This window comes from Zeus faber (assembly GCF_960531495.2).
Source record: "Zeus faber genome assembly, chromosome: 21".
NCBI lineage: Eukaryota > Metazoa > Chordata > Actinopteri > Zeiformes > Zeidae > Zeus > Zeus faber.
In genome coordinates this window covers 18,647,253-18,668,196 of record NC_137208.1, presented here as the reverse complement: position 1 = coordinate 18,668,196, position 20,944 = coordinate 18,647,253, and the positions used below count along the sequence as shown (strand labels likewise).

The following is a 20,944-nucleotide window of genomic DNA, read 5'->3' as shown; positions in this document are numbered from 1 at the left end:
CGCAAGTTAAAAAATGTACAGGTGCACGTCGATAGTGGTCTGGCTTGGATGTAGTACGCCCGAACATAAGTTCCTATCTATCAGTAATGATGCATTTTTGAGGGTTAAAAAAAAAAATACCATAAAATGAATGACATTTGAAAACATTTTTGCAATTAATAATTTTTCATTAATTTTTTCAATAAAATCTATGTGTTATGCCCATGATTTTGGCGGCCCACTTGCAATACCCTCTGATCCATAGATTGGGAATCGCTGGCTGAGGTAATAGCGGCAGAATGGGGAATTTCGACCGCACGCAGAGTGTTCCACTTTCGGGCACTGGAGCTCCTCAGTGCACCTCAGTGTGCTTGAATTATTTATGATGTTTGTCCAAGAAAGCGACCCACTTAACACTCCTAGACTCCTCATTCTGCTCATTTGTCCGCAAATAAAAACGTGTGTTTAGGAGGCACGAAAGAACTGCAGGCCGGAGCTAAAAAGACAGGTGCCCTGTAATATCTCAGGACTATAAGACTAAACTTGTCCTTGGGTTGTAGCCTGAGGTGACCCTGAGGTGTCATTAACAGGCCACAGATGGACGGTGGGTGGGTGAATATCTGACTCAGCAAAGAGAGTCTCTGAGCTGGTGCCATATGCACTGTCTCCTTCTAACTCATCATAAACCCGACCAGCCCAAACCCCTGGCATCTTGCTTCCAACTTGGTAAGACAGCCCTCTGGTGACAAAGTTTAAAGCCATCTTGCTTCACAGCTCTTTTTAGCCATGGAAGTCTTACTCACACCTTTTTGAAACTGTTGCTAAGACACACTGAAGTTCAAAAATGACTCCTCATAATATGGCATTTCTCATCATTGTCACCAAAACCCAGTAAAGCTAATTTTAAGAAAGCATGGCCCTCCCAGCTTGTTGTTCCAGATGACATGTTTATATATATGTGGTGGATGACCAATACCCATGGCAGTATAACTATCACAGATTTCAGGTGATTCCTTGATTTACTTTATTACAGCAGCAGACAATTAACAAAAATCACTCCACCCTCCTCAATCCCACCACGATAGACTATAGATATGTGAATATCAGCAGAACCCGTTAATGAGGCAAAGCTACTACGCTGGCAAAGTGTCTCGCTGTACACGCCCACTCACTACGGTGCAGAGAGAGAGCGAGAGCGTGCGAGCGAGAGGTTACGTGTCCGTGTTACACCGGGACATTGCATCGTGATTTGACATCGTCATTGGGGGAGGAGGTTATTAAGCCGATCGATACATTGAAACTGCAGTGCGAGCGGGTGAGAGAGAGAGGTGGGTGGAGCAGATGGCGATATGGAGTTTAAAAATCAATAGTCTGTTAGCACTCCATTTACCATCCACAGGGAGGAATTCAGCTTCCACTAAACATCTCCCCGGAGGGCGATATCCGCTAATGAAAGCGCCCCACGGAAAACAGAAGGCGTCAACAACACGTTTTGTGTGCATGGCCGCACGACCTGCTTAGCGGCTTGGGAACTGTCTTCAGAAACGAAAAAGAGAAGAAAAAATTGGAAAAAAAAAGTTGTAATCCCTGCTCTCTCCCTTTTTTTCCCCCCTCCTCACGTAATATGAGATTTTAATCTCCTCTTTCCGGAGCAAAAGATTACCCGGCAGGCCTCGCTGTCCTTTACACAGGGGGCTTCCAACAGTGGATGCAGGGAGTCCCGGGCGGGACAACCGAGAGAGAGAGAGAGTGAGAGAGAGAGAGAGAGAGAGAGAGAGAGAGAGAGAGAGAGAGAGAGAGAGAGAGAGAGGGCAAGAGCCAGACCAAGAGAGGTTACCTAACAAGTGTGTGAATTGTTTATAGCAGGGCTATTCAACTGCATTCTGTTTGAACCTGTTAGGGGCCCGACAAATTCAATACTCTACTAAAAAATACAAAAAAATACAAAAGGAAAGAAAATTGCTCAAATCATCAATTCAGAAAATAGCTTAAAATTAGCTAATACTTTTCTAGGTAATATTATCTCAGGTTTCTCAAATGCGAACTGCTTCTGTGTAGTCCCACGGTCATTGATTGTTGGCACTTTAAGCGCTTCTTTGACATTTTTTCAAAGCGACAGTCTTCGTTAATCCGTGGGCCACATTTGGCTCGCAGGTCGCCAGTTGAAAAGCCATGGTTTACAGGTCTATCAGACAATTCTTAAAGAGAGCCGTTTCTGGTTTGACAAAGAACCTGGTACTCAAAACAAAGGCACACAATCTGAACAACACCTCATTCCTAAACCTCTATTCTCAGTTTACTGGGGCGAGAGGTGGCGGCAGCTGTGTAAGGCCTGAGACAAACACGCACGCACACACACACACTAAGTCAGGTCCAAGTAAATACATGTGGTTTGTGAGGACCCATGTTCATGGTACACTTCTAAACCAAAAGAAATTGCCAATTCAGTCCTCACAAGTATAGTAAAACACAAACACACACACACACACACACACACACACACACACTTTAAAACACTGATAATACACTAGATACAGTCCAGCATTTGCAAAATCTATTAGCCTACAATGGGCTGATGTGAAGTTTGGCCTTTAAAATACACACAGGTGAACACACATATACCAGGTATATACCACTCACTGGTGAGCTGCAGATGACATTTTCGGTGTTTCTAGCTTGATGTAAAACAGTCCGTCACATTTTGACAACTTCCCAACACACACACACACACACACACACACACACACACACACACACACTTATTTCTATGCATTTCTTTTTTAATGGGGCTGCTTCGCATTGACGTGACGGAAAGACAGCGTCTTCTGCAGCGACGGACAAATAAAGCTCCATGGCGTGGAGTGCATACACTGTAACGTGACAGACGGCAATGAATCAGCGGCAACAAGCAGCAATGAATCAGCTTTACCAGGCATGATTACAAAATTTGAGACAACAGTGTGTGTGTGTGTGTGTGTGCGCGCGTGTGTGCGGTCGATACGGGATCTCTTTGATAGGACAGAGCGTTTGTGTGTGCCTTTAATCCACGCTGCGTTACTGACACACCCAGGCAACGCTGCTGTTTCATCAGTGTGTGTCGATTCACTGTAAGCTTAGCCTCCTCAATCCCTAATCCAAAAGCTGAGGGGAGAGGGGAAGGGGGGACAGATAAACCTTTATGCACCTATGCTACCGAAACCAGAGCCTGCTCCTCTCCCTCTCTCACTCTCTCTCATGTGGCCTCAGTGGGGAGACTGATCGAGCTTCCCAACAACACCCACCCCCACCCTCACACTCTCAATTATTTAATTCCTCTTTTTCCCCACAGAGATATCAAAGCGCAGATGATGAAATGAAGAACAAATCAGCAGATAGGGAGATATGCGCGTGTGTGTGTTTCAGAAATGGAGAGGGAGAGAGAGAGAGAGCGAGAGAGAAGGAGTGAGAGACGCACGGGGGAGATTGAGATTCCTTTGGTTTCCCTGACAACCGATGAGATGGCGCGAACCTTGCCCACAAATAATAGCTGACGATGCGAGCCTATGGCTGTCAAACTGCCACCCACATTCAACACCGCCGCTCCAATTCAGGCTCTTACACCCCTCCAGGAATCTCCCACCGCTGTTTCAGAGCGATCGCATCACATTACCTGCACTTAAGGCTCTGTTAAGCCTGCTTTATCCCCAGCGTCGTTTAATGCGCATGGCATAAATGACGTCATTGTAGCGCTCGCGGACAGCGCCACACGCCGATTTCGCGTGAGGGCGCGCACCTCCCAATTTTTTGGAACTCCGCGCCATGCGCTTCAGGTAATAATTCAAGATGGACACGTTGGAAGGAAGGTTGTGCGACGAGGTCCACGGGTTCAGACATCTGTACGACCCACCCACGCGTGACCATAAAGACAGCCAGATAGCGCTGAATTTGTGGAAGGAGTGGCGATGTTGCTGTCCGAAGACCTGAAAGAATCTGAGGGACAGATTTGTTAAAACTAGTAGAAGTGGTGACCCAGGGGATAAGGCATATTTACACGATTTTGGCTGAGCACCGGGAAACATAGACAGATATGGAAGTAAGCTTTGCATCATTCTATCACAATTACTTCCCGTTAAAAGCATGTTGTGTTTTCAGTCCGTTGATTGCACTATAGCTCACTAGCGTGCTAGTTTCTAGCACCTTGCTGAATTCCAGTACAGATTCACCCAAATATGCTGTTGACGATTTGTCGAAGGGATAAAGCAAATTGTTTTAGTATTGGTGAAAGACTTGCCAACTAGAATTACTTCATTGTCTTTGCTGTGTGTGGCCGACGTGAGCTTCGCTGTGTGTGGCCTTGAACCTTATTTTGGAACTTCACACACTACTCTGTATATCCAGATAACCTGTTATATAACCAACCTGTACAGAAAAGTTGTGTAGTACAGTGCAGCAGATACATAGATGAATTTAGTGGCTGTACACTACAGTCAAAAACACACATTGGTTGTTGAACATGAAGGTCACTGTGTGTGGTCTACTACATACAGACACACACACAAACAAAGGCCTTCGTGTTTGAACCTTGTTTTTGAACTTCACACATTACTCCATATATACAGTTAACCTGTAATACAATCAACCTGTACAAAAATGTAGTCGCGTACTGTACATATGTTAATGAATTGTATTGGTGTCCACCACGCTAAAACACTGCATAAAAATGTTCTCTGTTCAGGATTCCCAAGATGTTGGCAGCCAGCAGCCAGGAGACAGACTGCAGCGCAACTAGGTCCTCCTATGCCTCCTCTATGTCTTCATTGCTGTCTGGCGAATGCGGGTCAATGCAGCTGACCACAGATTCACCTAACCTCAGCTTATCTCCATCCCCTCACCCCTCCTTGATCCCCTCCAGCCTGCTCCACAAGCCCCTGGCGCATCAGGTGACACTGGCTTCGCTGTGGTCCACAAAAGCAGAAGGGTCAACACAGAAGAGCTTTGCAAGTGGCTCGAGGCAATTGATGCCCTGCGCCTGGTGGCCATGCAGAAGGAGATGGAGGAGGGACATGGAGGAGGGACAGTTTGCGCAGATGGTGCAGCACCTGATGCGCAGAGTGGATTCAGCTCGCACAGCAGCCGTGGACGAAATCCAACGGTATCTGGAGCTACAACAGAAATTGTTGTAGTTCCACATTGTTTTTGTAACCCTTGGTTTGGGTTTTTTTCCCCCTCATTGTTTGTTTTCAAAATTATACCTCCCCTCCATTTTTTGTTGTTTGACATTGTTTTAAAATTAAAAAAAAATGCTTGATTATATCCCATTTGCCATTGGTCTATGTGTCAAGAATACTCTTACGCTAATACAACTCTTACGCTAATACTAATACACGTTTCGTTATTACTACATGTTGTGCCTCAAAACAAACAGGTTTCCCCTAACCAAACACAAATAACATTTTACACAAAGGCTTAATTGCATTCAAGATTTATTTACATACACATTTTTGTGGTGTGGGGATGGTGTGGTTTGAGCAGCCACACCGGTCCTGGGTCTACGTAACTGGGGCCCAGGATCAGTGTGGCGTACGCCTGTTGCTCATTGACTGGTCTAACGAGCAACAGGTAAAACCTCCATCCCCACACACACAGTGGAGGAGCCCTCGTCATGACATGCTCTCCATCTGCTCCTGGGCTTGTTCCACATAGCCCCCTCACTAAAACAAACTTGTATGTCCGCTACCCCGTTGTCTGATTCTCTGTGCCGGAGGGCCCTGAAGACACCGCTTGGGTGTTGTGTGGCAGGCGAAACTGCCACAAATGTATTTACATACAAGATTTAAAGAATTTCTATTTTAGTCTTTCCTTTGATTTGTAGTCTGCCTCAAAGTTAAAGTCCCAAAGCGTTCGAGTATTGAGTTCAGACAACCTCTCCTGGTCACTGACTCCTGCCAAGGCACAACCTTGTGGTTACTGGAAAAAGTTCATTTCGAACTGTGGTTGCAGGCCGAGATGCTCTCAGACAGTTTGTCTGCAGTCCGTCTGCAGCAGACAGTCACCCTGAATCCAGCAACTGATTGTCGCCTGTCACCTGTGTCCTCCATTCACCCGGCACAATGTCCCCTGATGCAACTGTTCCACCCACAAAAGAAGGCAGTATGTAACAACATGTGGCACTCTTTGCAGCATCTGTGAGTGCCCGCATGTTGTGAAGGGCCACACAAGCCTTCGAAACATCCTCCATCTTCTCAGGGTGGTATTCAGTGGGCCGTCCCAGAATCCTTAATAGTGCATATAAGATGCCGAAGGTTTTCTGCTGTGCAATATCAAGGTGGGAACCTGAAAGATTTTGAAAAAAATTCCCCCTCCGCTCTCAGGACCATAGGTCCCAATGTCTACCGTTGTAAAGTGATATGCATCACAGTTGGCATCACAGACCACCATAAGGACATTCCATTCTATTGGTGATGCCTTCATCTGCATATGCTTCCCATCGATACAGCCTAAACAATTGGGAAAGTTCCATACTCAAGGAAGATGTCAAGCCACTCATTGCCCTTCGGTACAGAGAGAAAGTCCTTCCCCAACACCTTCCAAATGGCTCTGCAAACCTCCTACACTATCAATTAGACGGTTGCATACCCGGTTGGTAGCTTTCTGCAAAGCTTTGCTGGCTACAGCCAGAGGCTATAATTCTGAGCTCAACAGCCAATCACTCATGCATACTCACTGGGCTTCGGTTGTTCCGGCCTCTATATGGCCTGACGCGATACAACAGGTCGTTGAAACGGAGGGCTGACATTTGAAAACATCAAAAGTACATTTCCTCATCTACGGTCCGCATCGGCTTCACAAGAAGGGTCCTTCTGTGCATCTTGCTGCGTATGAAGGGCTGACTTTCCATCTCCTTCTGCATCGTCTTTTCTCTGAAAGCAATAAACAGATTGTTTCTTCTTCCTTCAGCAACTCCTTGTTGTAAACCGCCATGTCTGTTTTCATAGACTGGGTCTGTTTACGTTTGCATTGCTTGCGGTAAAAAAGAAAGCCAGAAGGCAAAAAGTCACTTCTGTGAGTTCACCCTGATGGTTTGTGCACATTCTCCTGTCTTTCAGGAGAATATCACCACAGCATCTACACGGCACTGCATCAACTTTCAACTTTTCAAGGGCTCTCTGGTAGTGCGCCCATCATGAGGCACATGGCTCGCTTGTGGCAGCTATTGTACGGTCACAACGCCGGCACACATGCGCTACAAAGTAGGGCAGGCTGCACTGCATCTCAAACCAAACTCGGCTTCATCCAGCTGCTGGGGGCGGAGCTACGGCCGACGGCAAGCTCACGACTTCACGGCGAAAAGGAAAGTTCTGGAAACTTCAATTGTATGCAAATGAGCAGCGTCAGGCACCCGGCAACAGGCAACAGGATGGACACCTGGACCACTGCGTAATTTGTCATGACGAGGCTATTTTTATAAAGTGAAACGTCCCTTAAACTGTCGATAAAATAACGAACACGTCATTTTATGTTTCTCCAACAAGGACAATTCTTCGGTTAATTGCATGGCAAGGATGGATGGCAGGACTAGTTATGTTGTTTTTTCGAGAGGTAATTTTGCTAAGTAAACAGCTACACCATTTTGATCAAAAAGTACACACAGCACCATCTATCTATCTATAAAGTGTATATTAAATATGAAACAGAATAGAGGTTTGAAATGTTTGTAGTGCCCGCAACAGCCAGTCCATTTTGAGCCGACACACCCACAAAAGCCAGGGGCACAGAAACCTGGTGACGAGACGAGAGCCACTTGGGTTCACGCTGCAGCCCCATCACCGGTGGTGTGACCCGAGCATTTTAACTCAACTGGTGGGATCAGTGAAACGACACTCACAAACACAATATAAACGCACACACTCACACGTTTGGATCACATACTTTTTATCCACGAGAGGTGGGATTAGGCCTTGGGCTTTGAGATTCCGCAATTCTCTGGCAAGAGAGCTGAGGAAACAACACCGTCTTCTTACTAAAACTGAAAGCACACAGCTGCCCTAGGGGACTGAATGTCACAAGTGGAACAAACAGAAGAACATCCCCATCCTTTTCCTTTTACATCAAACACCAAGACACACACACACACACACACACACACACACACACACACACACACACACACACACACACACACACACACACACACACACACGACTATTGGTGCTTGACGCCTTCATTATACACTGTAGGACTACTACCTTATTTGCGCACTTGTACCTCTATCTTCTATCATCATCATTACTGTATCAGCTTATCTAAACAGACATAGACACACACCCACACATACCCTTGTGTGATGTGATGTCAAAGTATTATCAATCAGGAGTCCCTGAACCCGCAAATCGATATTCTTTCGACCTCACTGAAGCGATGAATAACAATAACATATACAGTATCAAGTGCCTGTGTCTCGACTGGCAGAAAGAGAATGGCAAGCTGCGAAAAATCTGTGAGGAAGGGAGAAGCTGACCGGCTCCACCGTCACATCGTGCCATCGCAGTTCCACAGCAGATGATGTGGGAACCTTTGGGTTGGAGTGCATCGCACCCAAGACTCACCGTAGAGTCTGGGAAAGAAGGGAAGGAAAGAAAACGTCCGAGCACTGCACTCTTGAATTATGCATGACGGGAGAGATGCTGGGAGGTTAGTCACAGAGGGAGAGACCACGCAGCAGCAGAAAAGATCAGACTTGAGCGCCGCAAAGAGACCACATTGAACATGATGGTTCAAGCCCCTTTCCCAGATGGAATCCATAACATTGCTGGATAAAAAATATCCGGCAAAGGCAGGAGGTAGTCATTCCCACATTGGCCTCCTTTCAGAAAAAGTGCCGTATAGATGACTGTTCTTGGATATCACGTGAGACTAGGCAACAGAATTGTTTTTTAGACCAGCGCTTCACTCCCCATCTCCCCGCCCCACGGAAGGGGACAGAGCCCTTGTCCCCAGACAGGATAACCCTAACCCAAAGTTAATAAATCAGTGTGATCATTTTCAAACTGCCATACACTCTCTGCATCCGGAGAAAGAACATTCTCCACCCGTTCTACCTCTCCTTGTCTGCTCGTTCCCTCCAGCTCCGCTCTGCGGTGCAGCCGGCGGGGAAGCGAAGGCCATGTGCCCGATGTCCTTGTACCACACCCCTAACTATAAAAGACACGTCGCGGGTCTGAGTGGCATTTTTAAGAAGAAGAAGAATAAAATGCAAGAATATAAAGACCTGTCTTCTTAGAGACATGTTTCAGTTTCTCGTCTTTGCAGCCGAGCAGCCCGGTTTGGACTCACCATTTTTCCGAATGCTATTTATTTTATTATTATTTAAAAAATCAAAAAATAAATCAATCAATTCAATACAAATATTCGGAAAAATCCTCTATTTGTGCTTTATTTGGATTCGGCACCACTCCTACTTAAACAGAAATGTTACTGCTTCCATTCCCACATACTTCCATTCACAGCTCTTTCGGACATTTTCTGGGAATTATACTACTTTGAGAGTGAGGAAATGTACGGAACATCGACACCTTCCAGCATTCCTCCCATTCCCACATGACGCCAATACAGAACATTGCCGGTTGAGTTAGGGCTTTCAGTGCAAGTGGAAAAGGCGCTATACTAAGGGAATAAATAAGATCATAGGGGTGTCCTAGGCACCCTGGTTAGGAGGACACTAGAGTGGACAAAAAACGTCATTTCGAAAGTCTGTACCATCATGGGGGCCTTACCTATATAGACAATGTATACAGACAATAAAAACATAGTAAAGAAAGAAAACAAAATGGTAAATAAACCAATAATATATCATGTAGAAAATAAATAGCAAAGCAATTTCAAAGTGGTTGAAAATCGGCTAAAATTCCATTTGGTGTGCTGGAAGATTTTTCATCATGAATTAACACTTCACAGATATTTTATATTTTTTGCTCAGTGAACCCAGTTGGGAACTCGTGATTGAGGCCAAATGTTTCGTTTTTCTATTCAGTTGGGGATCACGAGTTAGGAAATAAAACCCATGGGAGGGTTAGCCTCTATCTCCCGCCTACTTTAGTGCACATTCACCTTGGACAAAAAAAAATATCGTTGACGGGCGCCATGGTTTTGGAAATAAACTCAGAATTTCCATTGTCGAATTTATTTTGTTAGGTGCCAATCTCTCTATTACGGCTGTCTAACGCGTATTGTGTGGGCATTCTGTCTAATGTGTCGCTGTGCATGGGCGCTCCCGTGTAAAGTGGGTCCGCCCCCCCCCCCCCCCCGCTGTCAAATACCACGGACATGAGGAATGACACTGACATAGTGGAAAAGAAAAACACACCGCACGTTCCAGTTCGGTGTGTTTTTTGGTCGGTGCCGAGGCCCCTGCGTGGAACCTGCTCCACAAGCCTAGCAGCACGAAGCCAGGGCCAAAGTTCACATGGAGAGAAAAATAAAAATGGAAAAAAAGAAACCTCCGCTGTCAGCTTTTATTTACCCGACCTTTCACTCACTCACACATCACTGCGCATGCGTGAGCGCGTACGCGTGTAAAAACTTGTTTCACGGGGACCCTGCTCCTAAAGCGGCTCCGACTTGAAAACGAAATAAAACAAACGTCTGATGCGACAGTTATTATTCGACTAGTACTGATAACTATTCAAGATGGACAGAGAGGAGCGTGCGGGTCCGGTTCAGATTATGAACAGTGCGAAAACGAATAAAGCTGATAATGAACTATAACGGGCTAAAATAACTGATTCATACAACTTGTAAAACATGCATTGCTTTTAATTAGCAACGTTGATAGCGCGAACACATGGTTGCCTTGTGTCATTGGACTTGGACGCTGGAAGGTCGACGTTATAAATATAAGCATATTTACCATTTAACGCCGTTGACGTAATTCCGCCTTGACTTCAAATAAAGTTTTCTCCGCAGCGGCGCATGCGCAAAACATGCACCCCCCCCCGCCCCGCTCCGATAAAGCCAGACGGCGCTGGTTCCCGCTGGGTTTTTTTTGGTTTTTTTTTGGGGGGGGGGGGGTGGTCTCAAAGTTGACAGCCGTCAGCCGGTGCACCCGCCACCGCCGCGGCGGTGTGTCTCACCCAGAGCGCTCGGGTAAGTCCTCCCAAAAAGCCGGGCGGGCGAGAAGGCAAGTGCGCGCCCTTAGACCCCGCCCACCGCGCCGGCCCACGGAGGGAGGGGTGGCGGGGGGGGATGTCGAATTCACCCACGTGAAAAGAGAGCGTTGCGTTCCGTACCGCCGCTATGGGCGGGGGGGGGTTCGGCTCTTTGTCGAGACTCGGTTCCCGACGAGTCACTCGCGAGAACAAAAAAAAGAGTCGTCCTGTTTCCCAACGCGCTCGGAGGAAGAGAGTCGGCTCTGCTCCGTGTTATTGATATGGGTATAGCGAACGCAAACTGTGGGATCCCGAAAGGCCAAATTCTCTCGAAGTGATTAATTTTTTGGCGGAGAAATGCGAAGCGGGGATAACAACAGTAATCCGCTCCTTTTCAAAATGCAAATGGGATACAAGCGTAAATCAGTCACAAGCTATTTGAATTTTGTCAAATGCCTCGGCCTTTTTCTATTGAAACGAACAAACGACGACCTTCCCGGAGTGACTCCCAACTACAGAGTCATTTAAAAGAATTGTTCATTTCCAAAACAATAATTTGCAAGTCTTGCATCACTATACCCCATCCAATAGACCTTTATATGTGTACTTTATTGTACTTTGTTGCTGCCCACTGCTGTAAACAGATCATATTTACAACCGGCCACACGGACTGAAACAGATAGTTTCACTCGTGGCCATATCTCCAGATCTCTTTAATGATTTACAAAGTGAATTTTCTTTCACCGTGTCATGAATCATTTAAAGGCGCAGCAGGGCAGCTCTGGCCCGAGCATTAAAGAAACTAATTTGCCGAGTCCCTGGCTCCGTCATGGGACCCGCGCGTTTGGTGAGAGTTTTACCGTCCCGGGGCGCATTAAGTATTCATCCCGCTCTTTTGCCAAGACGAGCTCCGCCGGCCTGTCGTCGGCAAGCTGCTTGCGTTGCCGCCGACGGCACACAAACGCGCCGACGGAGGCTTTCTCCCTTTCTTCTGGATCGCTCCCACGTCTTCCTCAGGTTCAGGTGTTCAAACACACAGACACACTCTCTCACACACACACACACACACACACACACACACACACACACACACACACACACACACACACACACACACACACACACACACACACACACACACACCTTCCTCAAGCAGTGAGCTGTTAATCACCATGATGTGTGATTGCTGACAGGTTCAGCACTTTTAGATCTGGTAATCCAGCCTCGAGAGTCATTATTTAAATTTGGGTCTGACCCAATCTGATTAAGGCATATTTGTTGCGCTTGCTTGTGTGTGTGTGTGTGTGTGTGTGTGTGTGTGTGTGTGTGTGTGTGTGTGTGTGTGTGTGTGTGTGTGTGTGTGTGTATGGTTAAATAGGGCAAAAGACATGAACACCCGGCAGCATTAATAAAACATTTTGATTCTGAGGACACATTTTGTGCAGTCCGATTGTCCTATTTGTGCCGTTTGTCAAGCATCCAGAAGTCATTTCGTCGTCAGTCGTCTTTTTGGTGCCGTTTCAGATCTACGTAATCCCGACTAATCACATTTCAAAGGTTTTCCAGATGACTATATGAACCACCTAGAGCTGAATTTGTGTGTGTTTGTGTGCGTTTTAGGGAAAAAATAAAAATAAAAAAAGCTAATTTTGCTCTTCTGCGAAGCACTCTCTCTGTTCTGATCAATCCTGATTGCCTAACACACTTTCGGCCCATTTACCCCGGTGTATTGATCCGTAAAATGTGTGTTTGTGTTTGAACCCGCGGTGGGTTAGTGCTAGATGAGATATCGAATTATGGGGATGCACAGTATTGGCGTGGTTGTATGTATCTCTTTGTGTTGATTCGTCCCAGCCGGAAGGACAGATACGTATGTGAAATAGACGCTCAGTGCAGTGGGCTTTATGCAGAACCCACTTCTTAGACGCCCAGAAAAACAAGCTAAGGAAGCAATCACACTTATAAATGTCTTAAGGTGCAGTTAAGTAACACTTAACGGATGGATGGATGGGTGAATGGATGGATGAGGTGGATGATGGGTGGATGGATGATAGATGGATGGGTGGATGGATGATAGATGGAGGGACGAGTGGATGATAGATGGATAGATGGTTGGATCGAAGGATTGGTGGATGGGTGCATGAGGGAGGGACGGACGGACGGAGGGACGGACAGACAGACAGACAGACAGAGACAGACAGAGAGATAGAAAAATATACCTAAAAAGTAACAATAGACAATAGTCAATGTCCAAACTGTGCAAGATTCGATGGCTGTAAATGAACCATTTGCTCGGTAGCTGCTACGAGGAACTGGCCGCGAACGCAGCATCAGCCGTGCCCTGGCAGCGAGTGACCTCGGGCCTCAGTGTACGTACACAGTGCCATTAAGAGCAGAGTCAACTCCGCCTCTCTCTTCTCTGATCCACTGCAATCCGAATCAAACCATTCCCTCGGCCTCAACAAACACACACCTGACAAGCACGCATACACGCACGCACCCACGTCTTCATCCAAATGTCAGCAGATGTGACTTTTAACAAGTGCATGAGAGTTCAGAGAGCGATTACCCCGCAAAAGAACAGATGCCACGCGGCATCGGGGACGTCTTCGATAACGGTGCCGGCAAGAAAAATCTCAGCTCATATCTGGACAAATTCAACTCTGTGTGCTGAAGCATGTGTGTGTATACACGGTATATGCTGAAAAACACAGGACCCCATTGTTCCTTTTCCCCCCTGATCAGTGATGTTTACACTTGTGACGGACTTCCCCCTCCGCTTCCTGTCTCTGTGCAAGCCGTGACCTGGGTCCGACCTTCATTTTGCCACAAGGTTCCGGAATACCGAAGCCAGTACGGAATGTTTAAGGTGGGGTTTCTGGAATGTTTAGGCTGGAGAGGGGTTTGGAATGTCCCAGCAAGGTTTTTTCGCAAGATTTTCGGAAGGTTTTGAGTGGGGGGAACCTTATCCGATAAGTCAATGTACAAGCTCCCACCGGCTCCCTAACCAGACCCATATGTCCGCTGCATAGCTGGCATAGCTATCGTCAAAGGTAACAATTTGGTCGTTTTCAGAGGCTTCCCCCGCCCAGTGGAGTTAGAGAGGAGGGAGAGACGGTGTGCACGAGGGAGAGGGATAGTGGAAGTTAAAAAGGGAGAGAGACAGTGAAGGAGGCCATGCCAGCAGAGTCTGTCTATAGTTGTTCTGTTCTTCGGACGGGAGGGGACTTCTCGTTGGCTGCGTTAGGATGTTCTCTTCTCAGCACTGGGTCCTCGTCTAATCTGCTGTGCAAGGTACTCGCTATTGTACCAAAAAAAAACAAGTGCTCCCGTTCTCCCCCCCGACATATTTTGTGATGCGAAACTCAAACGCAGTTCATCCAGCCGCCACTAGGCGGGAGGATCCGACAGTTGGATGGGGACACGCATTCCGTGTGAAGCGGGCTACACGCAAACATGCACTCACATGTATAATAGTTAGGTAAGTAAGTAGTATAATAGTTCATGCATGCACAGGGGTGTGCATGCATGAACTCTACAGATGGCTGCAGGCGAGCAGTCAAACAGGAAGAAAGCGCGTTTGGTTCCCCTCCTCTGGTTGACTTCTGTTAGCAATACTGTAGCAGTCGACGGTGCAAAAACATTCAAATCCGCGGGGCGGTAGAACCGTTAGTATTACATTGTCATTACTCATCAAACTCAACTGTTAATGGCTCTCGAGTCTAGACGCCTTAATGGTGAATTAATCTGATTCTGCAACCAATCGGTCTGACCGCAAATCCGCAAGGCCCATCCTTTGGGCTTTTTCCTCAGTAATGGGGCCAAATCAAGTTATGGCACTTTTTTGGGGGGGGGCAATTCATTAATCCCCTACATAGCCCCATCATAGCAAAACCTATTTCCTTCCCCTAAAATCACTCACGGGCTTTGTTATTAACCTGTCCAAGTGGATACTTCAGTGCCAGCCATCAAGTCCTCTCTCCCTCCCTCCCCCACCCCTCCCTCTCTCATACCCCTAATTGTCCTCCTTGTCGCTTGCAGTTGATGGCTTTTAATTTGCCCTGGTTCAACCGTTTCGGTTTGTCTCCGTTGCCCGTAAGACTGTGGCATTTCGCTGTCGCAATCTGCTCTCCCATAGTCAATCCCACACGTGTCGCAGCTCCGGCATGGCTTCCATCACGGGGGACCAAGCGGTCACTCTAGTTCTTCTAAGAATTTTAAGAGGAAAATGTTTTACTTCAAGTAATTTAATTCATGCAAAGAAAATATGTATTGTATAAAATACAATGTACTGTATAAAAAACACTAAGGGAAGAGCGCTCTGGTAAAATTAAAGGTCCTCATTCAGCATTCTATTCAAGTAAAAAATAATGGAAGTACTTTGAGATGACATAATACTCAAGCCTCAAAAGGAAGCTTCCTATTCTCATTGCATTTGCCTGTTTAAAGTCTTGGTTGAAATAGTCTGTAGGTTTGGTTTTCATTGCTCTTAAGGTTTCCCCCTGTTGTTACCAGGCTCAAAATCAAAAATTAAACAGAGAAAAACCTTTTAAGGAAAAATTAAAAAGTGGCCTATTTGCCAGGAGGTAAGTAAGTAAATACTTAATTTTAATACAGTATAAGTAAATATTTACTTAATTGCTATTTAATATTTACTTATTTACTTAATTTTATTTATTTTTTTACTTTCTTACGCATTTCCTTTCCAACAGTATGTTAAAGTGCTATATTAAAGCACTTAAAACATACTGTTACAAAGCACATTACAAGCAGTCAGGTAGCATAAAAGAAACACAAATGAAGAACATTAAAGAAAAGTATGAAATCTGAGTTTTAAAAATCCCCACAGTGAAATATGAGTGAAAAAAAACAAAATAAGTAACAAGTAAATCGGTTCACAGTACATGGTAGCGACTGTAAAAGTAATCAATTACTTTCAACCCCCCCTCCCCCCGCAGGGCTAATTACAAATAGGCAAACACGCATTCTACTCCGTGTCATTGACTTTGCTGGCCTCGGATCTGATAAACCCTGTTAAACCCTGTGTTAGATGAGCAACTTATGATGCCCACTGGTGCATCTGGAAGCACACACACGCACCCGCGCACGCACGCACACATGCACGCGCACACACACACACTCACACACATTCACATACATTATGTTGGAAATGAGAAATCAGCACTAGCAGCCACATTTATTATCAGGCATCAGCAGAAAGGAGTGTCTGTCCGCCAGACATTATTAAACGCACCCCGACACATGAGGCTGGCTCGGATCGCCTCCGAGGGGACGTCGTCATTACCTCGTGGCTGAAGGGCGGGCCTGCGCCAAATTTGGATTTTATTTAAATCTTTTTTGGGATGAGAACAGTGGGGACCGGGGGAGCGGGAGACCCTCGGGGGAAGAACAACCCACTTCCAAATCACTAGATTCCTCCTCTTGCCTCATCACCCCCATTTTAGATTTCAGCATTGCCTCAAAACCTCCAATAGAGTAAGGCTCGCTCTTTCTCAAAGTTATTTCGAACTTTGACAGAAGATATATTTCTTCAACACCCCCAGCCCTCACCATCCCTGTCTTCCCAGGGCTGCTTTTTCTTTTTTGTCCACGCTCAGGGAAACTAAATCATGGGGCTCCCAAACAGCATCCCACAGGGACGGTGGTTTATAGCGCACAGACGGTAAATTAGAGCCTGACCGGAGGTGAAGCTCAACAAAATATATGTTCTACTGAGGACCCGGAACACAGCGAATATATTCCACAATCCTAGACACATATTTGTCAACACAGTCTGGTCATTATATTATCAGAGACAACTGTATCTCCTAACTTCAGGCCAAAACGGATGGCATTTAAACAGTTAGAAAAAGAGAATGTTGAGTGGCCAGGCTTTTTCTAAATGTGATGTTACATGTCAAATCTCTGTCATGTGTCTTAGTGTATTTTTTGTCGTTTGTATGTTTTAAGTGACAATAATATCACATTTTATTGAAAACTAGTTGTGGCAATGGCTGTAGAGCACATCACATTGGTCACAGTAGGCTGCAGAATGAACTTGTGCAACTTCCTGTTTATGGTCTCAAAAAAGCGTATTTGCCGAAGTGCAAGTCAGACGATTCTTGCAGGTGTGGTCTGTGCTTGGGTGTGCATGTGCCTGCACAGGGAGGTGGGTCGTATGTATGTGCTTCAGGGCTGCAGGGTGTCAATTAATGCTCTCTGGGATTGGTTTGTGCACCTTGGTGTTGCTCTGCGGGCTTCCGGCTTCTCTGTGGGTTGGGGGTTCTTCTGTGGTTGCGGTGCATTGTGCTCAGAGTGTTCTTGCGGTCATGTGGTGTCTGTATGGCTGCGAGGCCTTTTCCCTCGCTTGGAGTCACTACGAAAAAATTCTGATCTTTTACACTAGGGCTGCTACTACTACTACTGCTGATTGATGCGTCACACACACAGGTGGACTCATCACACACACACACACACACACACACACACACACACACACACACACACACCAACTGCCAGCATCTGCTTCGAAAACACTCCCCTGAACACCCTCCTGATTACGTCCTTCTCCTTTCCTCTGCTTTGTTTCTATGACTATCACAGGAAGAGGCCACATGCCGTAATTGCTATTCCAATCTTCGCTTTGTCAAGTACATGTTTACATCTTACACGTTGTTTGTTTCTATGTTTATTTGCCTCGACCGTGGCTATTCCCCCCTCCCCCCTTGGAGAAATAATGTGGTTAGTTTGGTTATAGAAGCAACAAGAAACATGGTCTGACCAGCGATGGACACTGAAGTTGGTCCTCGGGCGCTGTAAGCTGCCCACCGTCCCTGGCTGCCCCCTGGTGGAAGAGCAAGCCGGGTTAAAAGCATTTTCACGGTCTCCATCTTCGTGTGTGTGTGTGTGTGTGTGTGCGTGTGTGTCGGCCTCTGCAGCTGCACGTAATCCATGTGTGGTGTGTGCGCGAAATAAAAGACGAGCTAAAGCTTGTCCAGTTTAAGTGTAAGCAGATCAAAACATGGTAAGATTGTTCTCCAAAGAGTGGGATGGGTGGCGGTCATGTAGTAAAAAAAAAAAAAAGGTAGATAAAAATAAGTCGATATAGATATACTGTACAGTAGATACTTTATTCATCACCGAAGGGAAATTGCAATGTCCCAGCAACTCAGATCAATGCAATAGGAAGAATAATTTAAAAAAAACAATAAAGAAATACAATAAAAATATAAATAAATAAAATGGCGCAATTTGGAAAATATACCTAACAGTTAACCGTACCCAATAAAAAAAAATCAATTATACACTAAACCTAATGATAAATAACAGATGTAACCTCAAATAACCTAAAAATAACAGAAACATGAAACGAAAATGCAAAAAGTAAACCAGAAAAATAAAAAAGGAAATGCTGGCAATAAGCATGTGCACCAAAAATTACGATTACCAGCGTCTGCTCATCTGGATGACCTACGAACGATTGAAATGTACGAATTCCTTCATGAAGGCCAACCGCTCTGAATGCGTGGGCTGTTTGTGATAGATATGCGAGGGGGTCACTGTTTGAAGGGGTAGAAGTGGGGCGCTGGTGGAACTCTTTTATCTCCACGCACACGCCTACGTCACCGTCAAATGCCAAGCCGGTGACATTTGAAGCCCCTTTTTTGTCCAGAGTGGATTGAGGTCTATTGTGGGACTACACACCGAGTCAACTGCGGAGGTGTGCGGGGGCACGGAGAGAAGACACAGATGGAGAGACAAACAGATGACTGACATTAAAGCTAGAGGTCAGAAAAGAGTAGAAGGGGGCGTGGCGAAGGGCGGGAGGGGGCCAAGAATGGACCGACAAGCCCGCTGGCACGCCGCCATTACGGCTGTCACAGGCTGTACCTGTCCAGCGGATAGGCACTTTAGCCAATTACTGAGGCAGACACTCGTTCAGAGAGGGAGATAAAAAGTATTCATTTCATCTGATCGCTTTTCAGTTTGCCCGTCTGTTGAGTGAGGGTCTCTTTAATGAAAGATGTTAATTTGTGTGGCGTTTCTCAAGAGGAAGAAACCCCATATCCGAGCCCTTCCTCCTGGGCGGAAGTGGTAGTGGTGCCGTTGGTCCGTGCGACAGGAGGAATCGAGAACAAGGATTTTAATACAGGAGTGTATGTTGACCGTGGCAATATGACTTGAGAGGCTAATTGCCACCATTTTGTTTACTGTTTAAAGCCTGCTTCACACCTAAAACATCCCGATGGAGAGTCGCACGCGAAAGGTCGTGACGCACTGCGGTGCGGGATTTCCCTGTCCGATCGAGGCTCCGGGACGCGTTCACACTCTTCAATTTCTGCGACAGTACGACCGGAAGTGACGTCGGTCAGGTTTTTGTATTGCAACTGGCTTTAAAACAAAGTCAATAAGTCGAGTATTTCAAAATAATGACATTATTAACATAGACATTGGATGTCGCCATATTCAACTGTCAATAAATACATTTTTATGTCAGTGAAGTGTGTGTATTTTTTATGTATTTGTTCGCACTTTGCAAACACTATATGGAGGGAGTTTTAAACTTTCCTTCATGGAACATGGCAAATGTCCAGCTGAGCAAACTACTCACTGTTATTCTTCCCGGACATATTTTCTGATGCAAAACTCTGTCGGTCCGACTGTCGGTTTCGGATATGTGTTTTTAAGGCTTATCTTTTATGTCAGGTTGACTGTGCATCACCATTTCTATCTTAAGTTCATCTTTCGTGTCACTCTTTATTTCTCCATTTATTTGAATGAATTTTCAAGATATTGTATTGGACGTGTATATTTTGTTTTTGGACATAAATAAATATAAACATAAATTGCTTGGGTCTTTTTCATTTTTATCTCTTGTTTTTTTTTTATTGTTTTTCTGTTATTTTTAGGTTATATCTGTTGTTTATCTATCTATCTGCCTATGGAGAAGACAAAAGAGCCAACAAGGGGATACAGGACAATAAAACATTGTTTATAGCAGACAGCCTGTTTGTTTTCCCCACCACTGACGAATCAGAAGCTTAAGGCTAGAAACAAGGTTATATGCTAATAACGGCGAGCATGTACCGCAGGAAGTCCATGTACACACAGGGAAAAAACAAACAAACAAAAGACAAACTAAGTAGACAAAAGCAGGTTTAACTTTCAGTTTGCGAGGAACCTTGATTATCATTTTATCTTTTCATGAACATCACACACACACACACACACACACACACACACACACACACACACACACACACACACACACACACACACACACACACACACACTTTTTATCTGAAGAAACACTGATTGGTTAATAGCTCACTGTGCTTTGAACAAGCCACGCTTTGACAATAACAAGCAGGGTTGCCAGGTCTCCATGACATGGTAGGGATAGGTTTGATATATTTTCATGTATAAGAGCTGTCAAGTAAAGTAACACCGCCCATCCCCCAACCTGTGGACAAATAACAACACTTTTAAAGTAATCCAATCCCGCCGGAAAGCCGCAGACCTGGCAACTCTGGTAACAAGTACAGACTGTCTGAAGTGTGTGTGTGTGTGTGTGTGTGTGCGTGTATGTGTGTGTGTGTGTGTGTGTATGTGTATGTGTGTGTGTTTGTGGCCTTTTTGTGTGTAAAATGCAGCCGCCAGACCAATCGCAAATAACGAATAACAGTGAATCAGAGCGACTGATTGTGACATGTCCTGTTTCCCTGGAGATAAATTGAATGGAAAATCGGTGACAAACAAGGTTTCACAGCTGATACGGGAGTTCAATGGTGGGAGGGATACACACACACACACACACACACACAAACCCACTCAAGGCCTAA

The 20,944-nt window shown here is 45.6% G+C and overlaps 1 protein-coding gene across 1 annotated transcript in view; it reads right to left on the bottom strand.

Annotated features, from left to right (window-relative positions):
* Nucleotides 1-10,997, bottom strand: part of tmcc3 (transmembrane and coiled-coil domain family 3) — a 25,795-nt gene extending 14,798 nt beyond the window's left edge. The window contains exon 1 of the mRNA XM_080022505.1: nucleotides 10,865-10,997. Coding sequence (XP_079878631.1) covers nucleotides 10,865-10,867 — 3 coding nt within the window. The 5' untranslated portion in view covers nucleotides 10,868-10,997. The remainder of the gene's footprint in view (nucleotides 1-10,864) is intronic.
* Nucleotides 10,998-20,944: the final 9,947 nt, after the last annotated feature.